Source organism: Malus domestica, chromosome 15 (assembly GCF_042453785.1).
Source record: "Malus domestica chromosome 15, GDT2T_hap1".
NCBI classification, from domain to species: Eukaryota; Viridiplantae; Streptophyta; class Magnoliopsida; order Rosales; family Rosaceae; genus Malus; species Malus domestica.
This window is the reverse complement of record NC_091675.1, coordinates 1746600-1767971: the sequence shown is the minus strand read 5'-3', so window position 1 is coordinate 1767971 and position 21372 is coordinate 1746600. Positions and strand designations below refer to the sequence as shown.

Genomic DNA, 21372 nt, shown 5'->3' with positions numbered 1-21372 from the left:
ATTTATGAATATGTCGTATAGGTCACTAGAGGTGACTCCGACTTATATGATAGCCATGATTGATGAGATATATGATGATATATGAATATGTCGTATAGGTCACTAGAGGTGACTCCGACTTATATGCTAGCCATGATTGATGAGATATGTGATGAAATATGAATATGTCGTATAGGTCACTAGAGGTGACTCCGACTTATATGCTAGCCATGATTGATGAGATATGTGTTGAGATATGAATATGTTGTATAGGTCACTAGAGATGACTCCGACTTACATACTAGCCATGATTGATGAGATATGTGTTGAGATATGAATATGTCGTATAGGTCACTAGAAGTGACTCCGACTTACATGCTAGCCATGATTGATGAGATATGTGTTGAGATATGAATATGTCGTATAGGTCACTAGAAGTGACTCCGACTTATATGCTAGCCATGATTGATGAGATATGTGATGAGATATGAATATGTCGTATAGGCCACTAGAGGTGACTCCGACTTGCATGCTAGTAATGATTGATAAGATATGAATATGTTGTATAGGTCACTAGAGGTGACTCCAACTTAGGTGCTAGCCTATATGTGGTGAAATGCTAGCATATATATAATGATTATACATGATAAGTTAGCAGACGTGATGAATATGCGATAAGTTAGCATATGATTATAAATATGTGAAGCACGACTTGAACTGATATATATATATATATATATATATATATATATATATATATATATATCGAGGTATATTTTTATATTCTAATTTCAGAAATTATACAGGCGTTGTAGCGAAGGGTTATAGAAATTTATATGGTTTCTATTAAAATTGTATCTATTGGGCCACTCACCTTTGTCTTGTCTTCACCCTCTAGGTTTTCTTAGCTGAGCTTTTTTATCGTCGAGGAATCGTGGCGATTCTTAATATTGGAGATTATTTCAAGCGTACGATTCTTAATTCACTCTTCTGTACTTGCTTATGCTCTAACGTCACGTGTGAAGTGAGTTCATTCCCGCTCACCAGTGCACTCTGGTATTTAGGCACTCTTAGGTTTAAATTTATTCACAATATTTCCACAACATCACAGTTTATGGCTTCGTCACCTTCCTGGTGTCGGCCAGCACAGCTCAATTCGGAGTCCTAGTAGACCTTCTAGGTCGGGGTGTGTCAGTTTGGTATCAGAGTATAAGTTGGGCAGTATTGCATTCATCACACACGTGATGTGAGCATTCTTGGTTCTCGAGTCTAATTTTTGAATCTTACCACCTCGTTGGATATGGAAAAATATGTTAGTCATTCCTAAGTTTTAGACAGAGTTGATGACTCGTTGATCTAGAGAAAATTATTCTGGCGAGTGTCTCTAGATTGTAAGCAAAGAACTTTTCTGCCAAGGAAATGTGTGGAATTGAGACTAGTTGATGGTCCTAACGGGGGACTAACGTATCACTATTGGTGTATTGCCAGGAATTTAAGGGTCAATCTCATCACTATTGTTAACCATCATTATTAAACATGTTGAGAATAGAAATAAAAAATTGTTTTAATTCCTTGGCGGTATTCGGGAGAATACCACCATTCCATTTTCTACTACATTAGTTTCTTGCATTTTTGCTCAAGTCCTATTTCAAATTGGTGGTCTATGTAACAACCTTTTGAAACTTAGAGTTCTTTCGTGAAGCTTGTTGAATTCACAGTAGTCTTACCAATGTATAGAACCATTTGGAATGAACTATTTTATCGATGATTTAAAGTTAACGAATATCATCTTTGCTTGATAATCGAATGACATTTCTCTATGGAGAATGTGTCTAAATTCTTTATTAACCTTAGAACTTCTTAAATATACTTATTTCTTGAAAAGAACATATTTACACTCAAAGACTTTCAGTTTATCCTATTCTATTTCAGTTGGAAAAATATGAATGTCGATATGGAATTACCTTCAACCTATCGAGAAATGGATTGAATGTTTATAATCATTTCGTTATATGAATGGAGTTGGGAAGTACTATTATATGACTTTCAGTACGAAATATTTTGTACGTGTTGAGAATGTGAAAACCAATAATCATGATGTTGAACCAATGCTAGACTTACGTGTTATTCAATTGGTGGTAGCTTTACCTAAGTGGAAATAATTTGAGACTTCACTTGATGTGTTTGAAGAGAATTCTCAGTCTAGGTGCGCCTCGCCTTTGGTTAAAGTAGAAATGGTGTTTGAGGAAATGAAGTCCAAATTGTATGGACAGCCACATTTTCTTCCTTGTTTGCTTTCAGAGGATGATGGCATTATGAGAGAGTTACTTTTGGATTTCTATACTAGTTCAGGTAAACAGAAATCAGACCGGATTACTATTTGGATGTATTTATATTTCATCGTGTTGCATGTTTCACTCCCAAGTTTTGGAAAAATCTTTACAAGGGTTATGAGTACTAGATTTTGTCTAGTGTCACATTACCACCTTGAGACTGGGGATTTGTCTAAAATGAGCTATTTAGAACCTAAAGGACGTGTTGTATGTTATTCGTTCCACAAGTAGTATGATTGTCATATACCATTATCTCTATTTTAGTTGTTTGTAACTATGGTTACAATTTTGGCTAAGCTACAACACCATTGAAGTTAATATAATGAGATTTTATACACAGTGCTTAATTGATAGACATTTACCCTTGATAGGGTTGTGTGTAACTGTGGTTACGCTCCTGATTTTGAGCATGACATTGTTTGAGGTATGGTATAAATATTTATGCGCAACACGTGATTTTGTTTTGAAAGTATTGTGAGCAGGTATTTGAATTATGAAGATTGTGACATGGGAAAATTTATAATATTAAGTATGATGTCTAAGAAAATAGTGCAAGAGCATGATCGAGGCTACGTTTAGGCGATGTTTGCATATTTCCCAATGAGGGGCAAGATGGTAATATTGCGCCCTTAGGGAAATTATCTACTAGTTTATCGTGACAACGATGAGTGTCAGGATTGTGGGTTGCAGACCGTAATATCAATAACATAATCGTTGGATTGTTAAGAAAGTGGATAGATAGATAGACCTTTTATGTGAGTATACTTATTTATTATATTTACCTATTCAAGGATTGGAATTAATCTAAAGGTACGGCACTCATATCTTTGAAGTATGATACACTACGAGTACTTAGGAGGATGAAAGCTAAGCTTGGAGGCATGGAAGAAGAATAATTGCAATCTGATCAAGACGGAAGAACATTCTTTTCACATGCAGCCGTTTTAACTTGAGATTTACTTCATGTATTTATTTTTATACTGTCTTTTGCTACGCTTGTCTGGCAAATGATTTTAAATTTCGGGGACGAAATTCTTTAAGGTGGGTAGATTGTGACAGCTCGTTCCAAATTTTACGTTTTTATTAATTTTAGAAGCGTGAATTTACGAAAATGCCCTAGAGGCAAGGACTTTGACTTTCGTTGATCATCGGTTAGAGTGGCGTATGACTTATTCTTTTAGCATATCCTCGTAGTACTCGTTACTACGAACGCATAGGAGAAAGCCGTTTGCGAGTCTGAATTATAACGGTATAGTTACTGACATTTGAAGTTGGTTATTTAAAGGTAGTTAAATTATTTGAACTTCCACCTTGTGGAAAGACTAACCAATCAGCCTTTAGGCAAAGAGAAAAGGGAACCAATCAGATTAAAGGAGGAAAAAGCCTTCAGCCAATCTGAAGAAAAAAAAGGGAAAGTTGGAGCTTTCCCGTGGGTTTTTCCACTCATGACCACCCATATTCAAAGGCTGATTTCGGCCAACTGCGCAGGAGTTTTTCGAAGACACCACCACCATCTTGAAGCTCTCATTCCCCTCTACAAAACCCACCCAAGAACCACCTTGGTTAATCTCTGTACGTGGTGGTTCGAGGCCACAAAACCCGATGAAAACCAATGGTGTTCCGGCCATCCTTTTCATTTTTTCGGCGAATCGGCAAATCAATGGCCGACACCACCACTTGGGCTTTGTAGCCCATTATCCCAGGAGAAAATCCCGACCAGCCTTAACCCCATTGGAGCACTGAGGAAGAAGAATCGAAGTTCACCCCAGTATAGGGTTATCGACGAGTTTTAACAAAATTGAAGCTCTTCCCGGCCTATTTGGCATTGGTCACAGGTATGCATCGATTTTTCATGTTGTGTAGATGAATTTTCATGTTTGGATCGTGTGATTTGGTGGAGAAATGAGAAAGTTATAACGATTTAAAGTTTGCCAAGTTTCCTACGACCTCTGCCACTTTCGAGGAATTTTCTGGCCAAACCAAGATGAATTATCTGTCTTCCAAGGTACAAATCTCTTTGTCTCATCGAAAACTATGATTTCTGTTTTTGAATCACTTGATTTCGTTGAGTATTGACAAAGTTATGGACGTTGAAAGGTTGCCCAGAAATTCCGGCGAATTACCAGTTTTCCCGAGGACAGTCGTCTTTCAGACCATTTTCCCGACACCTCTGGCTACCATTTGGACTCCAAGATGGTATCATTGTGTTCTAAATTTCTCTAACTTCAATTTGGTATATTATAGGTTGAATTGGGTTGAGAAACAAGTGAGATATAGAGTTCCAAAGATTGCCCGGAAATCTACAAAATCTGCAGAATCCGGCGAAGTTCTATTAAGGTCCACCACTCAATTAGAATAGTAATCGACGATCCGACCGTTGGATCGTCACCAAACTTTAATACATTATAGTACGTAACATTTGATGACCATAGAAACTTACGTATCGGGAATTCGACGTACGGATCTTCTCAATTTGGATATGTAAGTTCGTAAAATAAAATGTTAACCGCCACTTGGTTTTGGCAATTGGCGGAGATCCGACCATTGGATCGTTCTGAAACTTTAGTATGTTATTCTAGAAGCATAATGTGGATCCTTGGAAGTTACGGATCAGAGATCTGATTTGTAGATCTTCTGGACCGAATGACATAGACTTATGTGCGATGTAAGTTATGTATTGTATCAACGAGAATTCTGAGATATGGTTTGATAATTGGTCATAGGCGCTGATCGTTTGTGATGCCTTGATGTTTATGCTAGGAAGTTGTAGCGCGGACTCCAGGTGAGTGGATATTTCCTTGCTTATCATATTTTCATGATTGATAATTCTATAAATGCTTTTAAATAAAACTGAGAAATTTATGCCATGACATATATATATTTATATGTTATAAAATACTATGAGATGGTTGAGTTTAGATTTCATCGTGATATATCCATATGCGTATTACTATAAATAATTATTGTGAACTACGAATGTCTTGATCCCTGTTTAGGGTACGTAGATAGTCTAGCGAGACATTAGATGCAGCTATATAAGAAATGAGATTATATAATTGAGACAATAGCCTTGTTTAAGGAATTGAGCAATATGAGGGAGATTGGTGAAAAATGTGCGTTTTAACTTTATGTTTTGGTGATTGATAGTTAGTACACTATATTATATAATTGGAAATACTATGAAATGTCTTTATTTTAGATTTTCATCATGGCATATCCATACATATATTCCTTGTTCATAATTATTGTGAACGCTCTGAAGTGCAAAGGTAAACGCAGGACACACAGGTAAGTTTAGGTAAGTTCAAGTAAGTATACGATATTAGTAGATTGATGAGATATGTGATGAGATATGAATATGTCGTATAGGTCACTAGAGGTGATTCTGACTTATATGCTAGCCATGATTGTTGAGATATGAATATGTCGTATAGGTCACTAGAGATGACTCCGACCTATATGCTAGCCATGATTGATGAGATACGTGATGACATATGAATATGTCGTATAGGTCATTAGAGGTGACTCCAACTTATATGCTAACCATGATTGATGAGATGATTGTTGAGATATGTGTTGAGATATGAATATGTCGTATAGGTCATTAGAGGTGACTCCGACTTATATGCTAGCCATGATTGATGAGATATGTGATGAAATATGAATATGTTGTATAGGTCACTAGAGGTGACTCCGACTTATATGCTAGCCATGATTAATGAGATATGTGTTGAGATATGCATATGTCGTATAGGTCAGTAGAGGTGACTCCGACTTATATTCTAGCCATGATTGATGAGATATGTGTTGAGATATGAATATGTCGTATAGGTTACTAGAAGTGACTCCGACTTATATGTAAACCATGCTTGATGAGATATGTGTTGAGATATGAATATGTCGTATAGGTCACTAGAAGTGACTCCGACTTATATGCTAGCCATGATTGATGAGATATGTGATGAGATATGAATATGTCGTATAGGTCACTAGAAGTGACTCCGACTTGCATGCTAGTCATGATTGATAAGATATGAATATGTCGTATAGGTCACTAGAGGTGACTCCAACTTAGGTGCTAGCCTATATGTGATGAAATGCTAGCATATATATAATGATTATACGTGATAAGTTAGCAGACGTGATGAATATGCAATAAGTTAGCATATGATTATAAATATGTGAAGCATGACTTGAACTTATATATATATCGAGGTATATTTTTATATTCTAATTCTGGAAATTATACAGGCGTTGCAGCGAAGGGTTATAGAAATTTATATAGTTTCTATTAAAATTTTATCTACTAGGCCACTCAACTTTGTCTTGTCTTCACCCTTCAGGTTTTCTTAGCTGAGCTTTCTTATCGTCGAGGAATCGTGGCAATTCTTAATATTGAAGATTATTTTGAGAGTACGATTCTTAATTCACTCTTCTGTACTTGCTTATGCTTTAATGTCACATGTGAAGTGGGTTCATTCCCGCTCACCAGTGCACTCTGGTATTTAGGCACTCTTAGGTTTAAATTTATTCACAATATTTCCATAGCATCACACTTTATGGCTTTGTCACCTTCGTGGTGTCAGTTAGCACAGCTCAATTCAGAGTCCTAGTAGAGCTTCCGGGTCGGGTGTCACAGAGTCCTTAGCATTAATATATTAATGAATTACATGTAAGTTACATAAGTTTTATATAAAAAATTGGTAATTGATTTAGAATTTTAATACTCACACCCTTATTAAACTCCTAAATAATTTTCAATTCAAACATTTCCCAAATATATAAAATAAAATTAGAATGAGTTTGTACCCTTTATTAAAAATGTACCCTTTTTTTAATTTAAAATGTACCCATTTTTTTATATAAAATTTCATTCAATCTTTTCTCTAATCCATTTTTTAAACTTATATGGGTACATTCTATTTCATTGATTTGAGAATGTATCCATATCAAGTTTAATAGAAGAAATTTAATAATGCTATTATGCCTAATATCTTCTTCTTTTTTATGCTTTTGAAAAATGTACCCATGTTTTGGTACAATAATTTTTTTGGTTTGTTTTGATGAACGTACCCATGTGTGTGTACACACACACACACACATACAAAATATTGGAGAGTATAATTTATCTTTAATATTTTTAATCCCATAAATTATGGGTTTTATTTAAAATCTCATTAATATAAATAACTACAAATTTCATTTTTAATTTAAAAATATAATAACCTACATAGAAATACATTATTACACTAATGTCAGAGATTTCGATAAAAAACTAAAAACCATCAAGGTTTTAGTCAAAGAACATTGGTAATTAGTGATCGCATCCAAAGTGTCTTAAAAAATTATGTATTATATTATTATATTCGGTTTGGTTTTGTGAATTGTTCGGTTTCGATTATCGAGTTTGGTTTTTTCTGAATTCGATTCGGATTTTTTGGATCAGATTCGGTGTTTTCGGATTTCTTTCCCGCCTTACAAATAATGCTAAAAATATCACATTTTGATTTCCCATTACTTATATATATGCAAAGTGATGTAAGCAGTACACATACATTGCTATGCAAATTTTGCACTTCAGAACAGTTTAGACCCAGTTAGTGTAATTAAAACTAGGGTACGAGCACACACATTGTGTGTGAATAATTTTATTTTATTTTTTATTTTTAATTAAGGAGTGTGATTAGTTTTTAAATATTTTAAAAAGAGAATAAGACAATGATGATGAGATCTCTTAATAAAATCATATTTTTCTTAATATTACATAATTATTATTTTGCCCTCTTTATGTAAATATTGTGTATCAAAAGTGAGGGTAAAATAGGAAAAAAATGAGGATATGATTGTCATTTTGTCAAAAGGTACAAAATTACTATTTTGTTCTTCTCATGTCAACATTGTGTATTCAAAAGTAAAGGGCAAAAAGTTGATAAGTCATCTTCTCTTAATAATAGTATAGATATGTCTCAGTTTTTTCAATCAATAATAATTAATAAAACTAGCTTTTCGAATTTCGATAATAATCGCAGGTGGGCTTTTTTTTTTTTTGGTCCTGTTTGTGGAGTACATATATTTTTTATGAAGATTCTGGGAATTCGTAAATTATAGTGCATTAGTTGTACATCGTGATGTCACAAATCATTTTAAATATATTTATTTAAAAATAGACATAATCAGTACTTAACAAAAACTGATTACACGATATACCATAAATGAACACGATTCTTAAATCTTCATGATCCTCATAAAAAAATCTGGAAAGGATCCTGTTGGCTGTTTGTGTACTGGCGAATGGGTGGGTTCTTTTCAAACAAATTTAAAATAAAAAAATCCGGAGGCAACAGGCGCACAGAGCCCAAATTGGAAATGTAACATTTTATTGCTTGTGTTACATGGGAAAGTCAACATATGCCCATTTCTCCAACACGCATTATTGCTGGGTTTTGTATCTTACATTGGCAGGTTTTGATTGGTTTTATGATTATAGAGATATACACATAATCATATAAAACTAATAACAATGAAAACCTCTTATTCATAACACACATAAAATATTTCATATTTCCTTCTTTTATCCATAGAGTTCAGAAGATAAGCGAGGTTTGATGAGAACGTTGAGTGGAGCTGCCCTAACGTTGGTCATTCCAAAACTCTCTGTCATATCAACTGGGGCACTTGATGGGTTTGAGATTTCAAACGCATGTAGAAAACTAGCCAATGTAAATTGCACCATTTGAAGGCCAAATGCCAAACCAGGGCATGATCTTCTACCACTTCCAAAAGGAATAAGCTCAAAATGTTGACCCCTCAGATCAATGTCCTTGTGCGTCGTAAGAAATCTCTCTGGCTTGAACTCAAGTGGCTCGGGCCAATTTTTCGGGTCAATTTGGATCTTCCAGAGGTTTGGGAAGAAGCGGGTGCCCTTTCGAATATGGTAGCCAGCAATGGTGCAATCTTCATTGAACATACGTGGCCCTGCTAATGGTCCTACTGGGTACAAACGTAACGTCTCCTTCACAATAGCTTGGAGGTAGACCAAGTTGCTTAAATCTTCCTCACTCACAACTCTTTGTCTGCCTATTTTGATGTCTAGTTCATTTAGGGCTTTTTTCATAACGTGAGGGTTGTTCAGCAATAACGATATTGCCCAGGTCAATGTCACCATGGTGGTGTCGCCACCTCCTGCAATAACATTCTGCCAAAAAAATATTTGCTTGATTGATTAGGGGATATCTATATATAACATCTATACATTTTTTAAGCGATGAAAATGTTAAAGATACTATCTTTTTAAATCACATCTTGTAATTCAAAAAATATGGTGGTTGATGGTTGTATTCTATTTTTAAAGATTTAAAGAAATAATCTAATTATCAACCACCACATCATATAGTTTACAGAGACAGTCTAAAAAAATAATCTCTTTACCATCACCTATTGGTAAGCACTCAAATATGTTGCATGAGTCATACATAAAATTGGAAATCGTATGTTTTAAAATAAAAAAAAATTCTTGTCTTATGTTTTCATTTTCTTTTTATAGACCATGCAATTAGTTTAATTAAGTATTGAAACTAAAAATAAAATCTTGATGTGTTTAGCGTCTAGCTCCAGCTTTTTATGGTTAATTATTTGCCTGCAAATTAATGAATTATATATACGTACCAAGCTTGTGGCTTTGACGATCGTATCAGCATCAAAATTGCCAAGGTCTGCACCATCAAGCACAGAGAGCATCGCATCTATGAAGTCCTGTTCTCCTTTTGCATCACCTTTTGCTCTCCTCTGCTTATGCTCTTCAACCCACTCTTCAACAATGGCGTGCATTTCCGTTGCACTTTTCTTCATTGCCTTCTCATGTCCACCCCAATCCAACCACCGCAGATAAGGAACCGCATCACCCAGCAAAAACATGCCCAGATAATCAAATAACTCCCTCAATGCAGTCTGAACCTTACGCGCTTCTTTCTTCTCATCCCCAGCGGCAGCCACGGAATACCGCTTTCCGGCCACCATTGTAAGAATCACGTTCAGCGTCATGTCCCCAAGCCATTGCTTTAGCTCTACAACCACTCCATCTTTCGAGCCCTCCTTTTTCTTTGTACTCCAAAGTTCGTGCAATTCTTTTAAGAAAGTAGCCACTTCCGACACTCGAATGTGCTTGAGCAGCTCAACCTTCCGGACTGAGAGCAACTCCAAGGTGACTAGCTTGCGAATTTCTCGCCAAAAGGGTCCACCTGGTCCGAACCCAAACATGGCGTAGTCGTAGCTAACGTGGTCTAGAACCACCATCCTTGGGCGTGAGATTATGCTCAAGTCTTTGGTTGTGAAGCATTCTTTTGCGATCTCACTGCTGCTTATCACCAACGACGGATGGACGCCAAGGCGGATAGTGAAAATGGGTCCGTACTTGTCCGCCATGGCTCCCAAAGTTAAGTGAGGAGGTATGGAGCCTCCAAACAAAGGAAGGTGACCAAATATAGGCCAACCGCCCTTGGCTTCAGGTGGTGATAATTTGCGCTTGTGATTTGCAGCTCTCCATCTTCGTGACAAGTAATAGAACACGATGATTACTGTGAACAAGCCAGCAGTGATAGAGTTTACATATGGGAGAGAATCCATTTTTGCAACTCAATAATTAGAAAGCTAGAGACAAAATGATTTTTACTGAACTGAGCAATGAACTGGGCAAAGGCTTAAGTTGATTTATCGCCTTGTCATACACACACGTATATATAGGAGTAATATGGGATCGTTTAGTACGTATGATTGTATTGAAATAGGTAACTTTTTATCTCTGAGGTATGTTGAGGGGTGAAATGAAAAAATTATGACCAACTAAAAGGTAAAAGATAGATTGTTGTTTTGTTTTTAAGCAAACAATATTATCTACATTAAAAGGGTGGGGGAGTGAGCTAAGCCTTACAATGGGTTTGTAATAATATGATTCAAATTTATCTTTGATGATAATCAAACCTAAAAGAGCCCATATAGAATTAATTGTGTACATCAAACATGCAATAGGAATATTTGAAGCATTTGAAAATGTAAAAAAAAAATTTTAAGTAAAGTATAATTGATGAATTTGCTTATGTGGATCTTAGTTATTGAGAGAAAAAATTATGTCGGGTTCTACGTAGAACATAGGGCTGGGCATTAAAAAAATAAAAAACCAACTAAACCGCCCAAATTGCACTGGCGGTTTGGTTTGGTTTGGGCTTTTAAAAAAAAAAATTCGATGGCTAAACCAAACTGCACTGACCTTAATCGATTATCAAAATTCTTAGGGTGCAATTAACCAAACCGACCCGCATATATTTAATTTTATCTTTTAAACATAATTAATACGTGTAATAATATAAATAATTAGTTATTTACGAGTTTCCATGTTTCTACCACATGAAAACAAAACCTTGGTAGTTTAAGAGTTTTTTTTAGAAGAACGGGGGAACCATTTGGAAAAGGCAGCAACTGCTGCTTTGGTGTTCTCCTAAGGTTGCTTCATTTGTGCTTTTTTTTTATAGCAATTATTCATATTGGTGCTACATTATGTAGTTTTTGGAAGACTTTTCTCACTCGTCAATTACGTGATTGATTACTTTTCTATTTAATTAAGAGTGACGTGGTTGATTAAAGATAGAAAAATGAGACATTCAACCCTTCCTTGTCTGTTCGTTGCAACTTACAAGTAGATGAGGTTGTCTTCCATGTAATTTAATATCACTACCCCCAAGAAAATGACCTTACAAAAAACACTCTAAACTGGAATTGATCTAGCGCTTGTGATTTTTATAACAAGTTGGGTCACCCTCAAAGAAACCTCAAATAATTAACATATGATCCCGCATATGCCACGTTGTCTGATATTATAATTTATTATTTTTAATATTATAAACTCATTAGTCAAATGTTGAATTAAGGAGCAATCAAGCTGATTCGTGAATAGTGTGATATTTCTTCGACGACTTTCGAGATGGCTTTATACTTATTATTTAAACTTATCCCATAATATTTTATTGTCTATATACAATTTATTAAAGAACGATCAAGTCGTTAAATTGCACGGTCCCACGTTTTTCTCGACGAATTTGGTTATTCTGAAGGGATTTGGATCCTCTCTGGAGATAATGGAGAGGATCCTCCTGACCAGTTATCATGAACCATTAAATAAAAATCTAACGGTTATAATTATTATAACTTTAAAGTGGCTTCTCTATTTATAGCCGTTGGATAAAAATCTAATGGCCCATAATAACTAGTCAGGAGGATCCCCTCCATTAGTTCAGGAGAGGATCCAAATCCATTATGAAGAACTTGATTATTTATGACATGGTTGGTTTGGACCCTTTACTTGTCTGTTCGATGCAACTTGCAAGTAAGATAGGATTGTCTTCTGTGTGATCTATGCATAATTTTAATATCATTGGTCCAACGAAAATAACCTTACAAAAAAACTCTGCCCTGGAATTGGTCTGGTCCAACGAAAATAACTTACAAAAAAACTCTGCCCTGGAATTGGTCTGGTCCAACGAAAATAACCTTACAAAAAAACTCTGCCCTGGAATTGGTCTAGCACTTGTGATTTTTATACATTGAATAATGGTCTATAACTGCTTCGGGATGACCCACTGATTAAAAATGTATTTCAGACTCATATTTTATTTGCGGTATGTTTTGAGATAGATTCTTGAAACGTATAAATCACACAATATTGGTTAAAGAGATGCTGAAGTGACTCTGTAAGTCTTTTTGGTCCTCAAAAAGGTAAACTGTTGTGGTTAAGCCACCAAGTGATTTTTTTTATCACACATTGATGACATACTAATTTTTTTAGTCCCTTTTGTGGTGATTAAGTTCGTGCTTAAGCTTGCTTATTTTTGAGTTCTCTATCAATTATTTTTTTATCCTTTTTCAATCCAATTTTTCTATCAAAATCTTCAATCTGTGGTTGTTTTGAGTAGTGTGGGTTTGGCAAGAGATGAAGTTGAATTTTTATGATGTGGGTTTTATAGATTACTAGCCTTCATTGAATCACAACGTGCTATGCTCGACTTATACGTTTTAAATGTATTTATATGTGTAAATTGACAAAAGGAAAGTCAAATATTTGAAGTAAATGAATACTTTTAGATCATGCTAGAAGAAATCCCTCATAAATCAATTAAGCAACTGAATTCACATAATAAAATCGGTCTCTATAGAATTTACATTAAGAATAGAGAAAATAATATTTAATAAATAATTGATTGAATTACATTATTACTAGCCCATTGTGAGACTAAGCCTACCCTCTTCCCCCTTAGTGTAGATAATATCGTTTGTAAAAAAAAAAAAAAAAACAGTCATTTGACAATTAATTTAATCACATTATTATCCGCGTGCGAAAGACTTTTTTTATAACCGGCATTACACGCTTCTTACAATGTTTTGAAAGTGTTTAAAAATAGAGAAAATAATATTGAATAAACAACTGATTGAATCACATTATTGTTAACTCATTGTGAGGCTAAGCCCACCCCCTTCCTTTAGTATAGATAATATTGTTTGTTGAAAAGAAAAAAAAAACAATCATTTGACAACTTATTTAATCATATTATTATCCGCATGTGAAATGCCTTTTTTATAACCGGCATTACACGCCTCTTAAAATGTTTTGAACGTGTTTAAAAATAGAGAAATTAAATTACATTATTGCTAGCTTATTGTGAATCACTATTAAAATGACGAAACTGCCTTATTTGATGCATTATTTTGGGATGTCTTTGAAGTTTTTTTATCTTGTCTAAATATTTTTGTTGAAGTTTGGTGACACCAAAATCACTATTCACAACATCTGATTGAATCACATTATTGCTAGTCTATTATAAGGTAGGGGTGGGCAAACGGGTACAGGAACCGCGGGTCGAGGCGGGTACGGGATGGTTCTTAATTTTTAAAAAGAGAAACGGGGCGGGGCAGGGCAGGGCTTTAGAATTTTAGGGGTGGGCTGAGTCCAAAATTATAAAAAAAATGGGTACCCGGGGTCCCGTTTGTGTAACATCCCAATTTTGAAAAGATTACTGTCTCCCAGGCATCCCGTGACAGTTCTCAATCTCGAGAACATTGTCACCTTGGCTCACTCACTCTCTCTTATCTTGATCATTCTCTCCCATATTTGCAACTCTTCATTCCTCTCCCATCTCTGCAACTCTCCATGCCTCTCCTACCTTTACCACACATATCTCTGCAACTCTCATTCCCGAAGCAGACACACCACACCCACACCCCACCGCAACCTCCACCAGTGTCTCACACCTTCTCGAATGCTCTCGTCACTCTCCTCTACCCAGTCTCCTCCCTCTCTCACTCCCCCAGTCTCTCTCCCGACACCTTTGTCTTCGATTTCACATTGGATACGTGGATTCTCAACCTCCTCCATCTCGATCTCTCTCCCCCCCAATCTCTCTCTCTCTCCCAATGCATGTGTCTCCGATTTCTCACACCTTGGATCTGTCGATTCTCAACCTCATCCATCTCGATCTCTCTCTCCCCTAGTCTCTCTCTCTCTCCCAACGCATATGTCTCCGATTTCTCACACCTTGGATTTGTCGATTCTCAACCTCCTCCCTCTTGATCTCTCTCTCCCCCAACCTTCTAATTTTTTGATTTTTTTTGTTTGTTTGTTTGGTTTGAGAATTGAGGTTTTAAAACAATTAGGTTTTGGTTCTGGTATCAGAGTCGAAGATATAGGATCTAGGATTCTGGATGATGGCGAGTTCGGGAGGGGTTCAAAACCGGAAAAAATGACCCGTGGACCCATCCCGAACCGGGCCATTTCAAACGGGCCGAGTTAGGTCTGGTTCCAGTGATCAAATTTGCCGAGTTAGGTCCGGTTTCAGTGATCATATTTGTGATACCCGGCCCGGCTCGTGCCCACCCATATTATAAGGTACTAATTTTTTTTTTTAAATGTACTAATTTATCACTGGCACTACGCGCCTCGTAAGATGTTTTGAACAAAATATTCATGATTTTCCTTTTAATTATATTTTTCTTTCCCCCTTACGAGGGCACCATCAACTTTTACTCATCTTTTTATTTTTTTTATTCTTTTCTCTCTTCCCACTTATATTTATATTATATTTTATGATGACCAAATTACCCCTGCATTATTTGATATATTATATTGGGCTGTTTTTGGATTTGTTTTGGTTGAGGGGCAATTTTGTCCTAATATTTTGTCAAAGCTGTGACACCAAATTGGCACTATTCATTGCCCTATTCGCTTGATATATAATAGATAGTGCGACTTTCGTCCATGTTAGATTTTTCTTTTTGAGCTTGAGTCTTTCTTTCATGTCTCATGGTGACGTTGGTACAATTTATCATAATGCAATTTGTTAATGCACAAAATAAGTGAGGACTTTGGTACAACAGAAAGTGTTAAGTTTGTGACCTTCGCTAGATTGCTCTGGTCACTAGTATGGATAAGTATGTAAATGGATAGAGATAGAGAAGCAAAAACAAGATGTACATGGTTCACCCAGATTGGCTACGTCCACGGAGTAGAGGAGTTCTCATTAATTGCAAATGATTTACACAAGTACATAGGTTCAAGCTCTCATTTAGTGAGTACAAGTGAATGATTTAGTACAAATGACATTATGAAATATTGTGAAAGAATGATCTATATTTATAGAAGAGACTTTCTAGTTTCATTCTGACATTGACACATGTCGTGTTATGATTGCCTTCTGATGTTGACATTGTCGCGCTATGATTGGCTTCTGATGTCGACACGTGTCGTGCTACGATTGGCTTCCTGGTTGGAGGGAAATTCTTCTGGGTCATTGACGGTATAACGTTGACCGGTACTCAGTAGTTTCGGGATTGGTGAAGTATGGTACATACACAATTAATGACTTCGTTGGTAGTTTTAAGTGCAGAGTCATTCTTGTAATCATCACAAGTTGTTTCTTTTGTAGTTCCTTTTCGAAGTTGGCGTTGCTTATATTTTATTGGCCCTAAAAGAACCCCTCAAATAATTAACATATGAACCTACATATTCAACGTTGTCTGACAATATAATTTGGTATTTTTATTATTATAAACTTATTAGTAAAAAAACAATAACAAAAAAACTCATGAGTACTTAAGGAGCATCAAGCTGATTAGTGAAAAGTGTGATATTTCTTCGAGGGCTGTACGTGGCTTTATCTTTATTATTTAAACTTATATAATATTTTCTAGTTTGTGTACAATATAACATAAAAAAATGTTAAGAATATTCTCGTAAAGTGTGACTTTGTGTGAACTTTTTAACCCATCATTTTTTGCACAATGTTCTATAATATTTGCACAAAAATTAACGTTAAATTATGAAGTAACAGAAATTTATATATAATTTCATTTTAAAAAAAATCTTCTTAACATTTTTCATATAATATTGCGGCATTTCAATAGAGATCCGTTTTCGTTGGCACGTGATGGATGTGATCCAATGTACTACCTGGACCACACACCCTACGTCAACAAAATCTTCTTAACATTTTTCATATAATATTGCGGCATTTCAATAGAGATCCGTTTTCGTTGGCACGTGATGGATGTGATCCAATGTACTACGACTACCTGGACCACACACCCTACGTCAACAAATTTTATGGCGTGTTTACTAATCCGTAATCAAATTGAGAGGAATTAGATTGAGGGGGAATTGGATTGAGGAGGAATTGAAATGAGGTGGAATCAGAATCAGATTCCTGTTGAAGTTGTTTACTAAAACTGTCAGGAATCGGAGTAGGAATGATGTTGAGTCCATATAAGTTGTTTACTAATTCATTTCAATCGGAATGAAAACTAGGTTGATTACTATATTGCCCTTACATAAATAAATTATTTTCATACTAATTAATTTAATTAAATTCTTAATTAAATTTATATAATAAAATTCATCTATATAAGCATGTATAAATAGGTTTTATTTATTTATTAAAAGATGGCAAAAATGATATTGAGTCTATATAAGTTGTTTACTAATTCACTTCAATCGGAATGAAAACTAAGTTGATGACTAAATTGCCCTTACATAAAAGGTCGTACCCAGTGCACAAGACTCCCGCTTTACGCATGGTCTGGAAGAGATGAATGTCGGCTAGCCTTACCCCCATTTTATGGAGAGGCTGCTCCCAAGTCTCGAACCCGAGACCTACCGCTCATGGGCGAAGGCACTTGCCATCGCACCAAGTGCAACCTCTTAAATTGCCCTTACATAAATAAATTATTTTCATACTAATTAATTAAATTAAATTCTTAATTAAATTTATATAATAAAATTATCTATATAAAAAAATATAAATAGGTTTTATTTATTTATTAAAAATGACATAATGAGTGTCAAATGAAAGGCAATGTTGGGATAATAAGAAACAAGTGAGGGCATAATTGGAATAAAAGATGCATTCCTGATTCCCTTGCCCTTAGGGAATTCAAATACCTCACAAAACTAGGGAATCCGGTTCCTCCAATTTCAGGAATTGGATTCCTTGTTTCGTGTGGGCTCCACCACTTTTTTGATTCCTTAATATTTAGTAAACACCGGAATACTCCGTAATCGGAATTCAATTCCCTTTCTTTATTCCGATTACCCTTACGTAAACATGTCATTAGTGTTACTTACTTTGTCTATGTGTTTGATTTCGTGTGCAGGTTGAAAATGGGCGGATGCCCATCTTTTTGGAATTCAAAAGGGAGAAATTCAAACTAGCAATGGATATTTAAAAAGAGAAGTAAAAATCCTTGAAAAAAGGAGTAGAGATAATTTAAAATATAAGGGCCAAATTGAAATAAAGATTAACAATTTAAAAGATAATAAAAACTAGCTTCTATGCATGCGCTCACGAACGTGCAGAAGATATTTTTTGAATCACAACGTGCTATGCGCGACTTATACGTTTTAAATGTATATATGTGTGTAAATTGACAAAAGGAAAGTCAAATATTTGAAGTAAATGAATAATCTTATATCATGCTAGAAGAAACCCCTCATAAACCAATTAAAGCAGTTGAATTCACATAATAAAATCGATCTCTATAAATTTTACATTAAGAATAGAGAAAATAATATTTAATAAACAATTGATTGAATCACATTATTGCTAGCCCATTGTGAGGCTAAGCCCACCTCATTCCTCTTAATGTAGATAATATCGTTTGTTAATAAAAAAAATAATCATTTAACAAATAATTTAATCAAATTATTATACGAGTGCGAAAGACTTTTTTTATAACCGGCATTACAAGCCTCTTAAGATTTTTTGAACGTGTTTAAAATAGATAAAATAATATTTAATAAACAACTGATTGAATCACATTGTTGCTAGCCCATTGTGAGGCTAAACTCACATTCCTCCCCCTTAGTATAGATAATATCATTTGTTACAACAACAAAAAAAACAATCATTTGACAACTAATTTAATCACATTATTATCCACGTGTGAAATATCCTTTTTATAATCGGCATTACACGTCTTGTTTAGAAATAGATAAATTGAATCAAATAATTGGTAGCCTATTGTGAGGTAATAATTAAAAAAAAACCACAAAATAATTTAATTATTAAAAAAATACTATTAAAATAACAAAAATGCCCCTACCTTATTTGATGCATTATTTTGGGATGCCTTTGAAGTTTTTTGTTTATGGGGCATTTTTGTCCCTTTCTTTTGTTGAAGCTTGGTGACACCAAAATACTATTCACCTTTTCTTCTCTCTTTATATATAATAGATGACGTGGAATGAACTTATGTCAAAGATCACGAGAAATGGACTATTCTTAATATTGACTCTCAAATTGGACTTGAATTAAATTAAATCTTATAATATTTAGGTTCTTCAGGTGAAGGTAAAAAATGAGGATTCACATGCTCAGCCATTAGATATTTTTTAGGCTTTTTATCTAAAATGGTTACTGAGATTTAATAACTCCTTACTCCTTACTTTGATCATTGAGATTTGAAATCAATAGAATTGGTCCTTGAGTTTGTCCATCATCAATCATTTTGGTCATTTTTTTAAAAATCTTCATTAAATAAGAATATAATGAAAAAATACTCTTAATTTTGTCAAATCATTTTGGCCCATTGTTTATTAAATTGAAGGTATATTTATCATTTTGATCCTTATTTAACATAATTTTGCACATAAGAACCAAAATGATTGATAGTGGACAATCTCAAGGACCACTTCTATTGATTTCAAATCTTATGGACCAAAGTGATGTGTTATGCAAATCTCAAGGACTATTTTGATTAAAAAGCCTATCTTTTAATGGAACGTTAACTAAAGCTTTATTCTTTTTTTTTCCTTTTGTCTTCTTTTCAAGGACTCTATATTTGCCACATCATCACTTAACTGTTAACTTAATAGATTTTTTAACGAACGTTTAAAATTGAAATAAATGATAAGTAAATATATGAGATTGAAATATTTTAAAGTTATTATATGATGATGCAATCTCACTAAAATTTAAGGGTGCAAAATGCAATTTATCCTTTTCTTATAATAAAAATTAAAGAAATACAAATAAACTCACAAAAAGTCAATCACCCCATCATCTCGACAGCCACCCCTAACCCGCTCGTCGACCAATTCGCACCATGTTACTTTGAAGGAGGACGAGTTATCATTACTGCATTTCTATTAGTTAATATAACTCCCTTTGTCAATCAAAAGAGGGTGAAAATACTATTTAGTCTTCTATCATAAAAAAAAATAAATAATGAGCAATAATGTAATTTCATAGGTCTAAATTTTACTGTTTTTATTGAAACCTCACAGGTTATGTTAAAGTATTTGTAATATTTAAAATTTAAAAAATAAAAAATAAAACCAAAAACAAAAACCTCTCTCTCTCTCCTTCTCATTTAAAAAAAATATTCATACACACAAAATGTATAAACAAACGCTGGTATCAATAACGAAAAAAGTAGTGATCAGTAAGTCCTTACTCAAGGTCAAAACTTTGAAACACCTTTTTAATTTATTGTTAAAAGTATCAATTGATTCAATAATTAAATAGTTAAAGTTATGGTATTATTAGTCTAGAGTTTATCCTTTTAACGATAGATATTTTTTTTGGGAGATCCAGAGGAGACTTGGGCATTTATTACTTGCAGCCCAAATAACGAATATGAGTCCGACTTTGTAAGAAAACCAAGAACCAAGAAGTGGTAACTGGTTGAAATACGTCATGATGGCATGATTAAATTTTTGAGAGCACAACGTACAAGACCAAGTCAAATGCCATATAAAAATCACAGAAGGGAATAAATTATCTGGCCTTGAATGCCCATTTGCATTGCTACAATTGATTCCAATATCATGAGAGGAAGGACTGGAGGAGGAGGATCAAACGAGCGAGGCACTAAGGAATGACGATTCGATCAAAAGAAAGAACACAAAACCTAATTGAGAAATGATTAAGTGCAGTTGCAGTACGTGAAACCAATTTGTTTTTTACCACTTATCTAATGACGCTTGTATACAACTAATAAATTTTGATTAATTATTTAAAATCGCCGTTCATTTTGGTTTGGCCGGTTCTTCTAAGGTGAAAACTAGAATCGAAATTGGTATGAACGATTCAGTCCGGTTCTATAACCTAAGTTGACTTATTTATTATTTTTTTTTGTCAACACTGTATTTTATGGTCTCTTTTGTTGTGGTTCGATTCGGTTTCACGGTTCCATGATTTTTATGCCCACCCTTATTTTTTATAGTAGAATCCTTCCATACTCGCGTTCTTCACACAGGGTAATGAACATATTTCACCTTTTTTGAATAATGTATTTTCATCATAAAAACTTAAATCGTTAATTTTATAAACTTCATTTAAAGCATTGAACTTGTGCTAGATGTATCCGTCCTCCCGAGCTTTCCTCCATTTTAGAGTGCAAAAGCCAATGCCATGGAGAAATCTCCCATTAGTTCTGAGCTCTTACCTCCTCCCGTAAGCAACAATCTGACTCGAACCCTCTTGGATAATCGGTGTTCAGCTACTTCCTCTCTGGAGCCAACCGA

General features: G+C 34.6%; 1 protein-coding gene across 1 annotated transcript; it reads right to left on the bottom strand.

The window, feature by feature from the left end:
• Positions 1 to 8672: 8672 nt before the first annotated feature.
• On the bottom strand, positions 8673 to 11042 carry LOC103450491 (strychnine-10-hydroxylase-like). The gene is made up of 2 exons (XM_029095072.2): positions 9978 to 11042; positions 8673 to 9507 (listed from the first exon to the last, which is right to left on the bottom strand). The coding sequence occupies exons 1-2, from the start codon at positions 10932 to 10934 to the stop codon at positions 8884 to 8886; spliced, it is 1581 nt and encodes a 526-aa protein (XP_028950905.1). The 5' UTR covers positions 10935 to 11042; the 3' UTR covers positions 8673 to 8883.
• Between the last annotated feature and the right edge of the window lie 10330 nt (positions 11043 to 21372).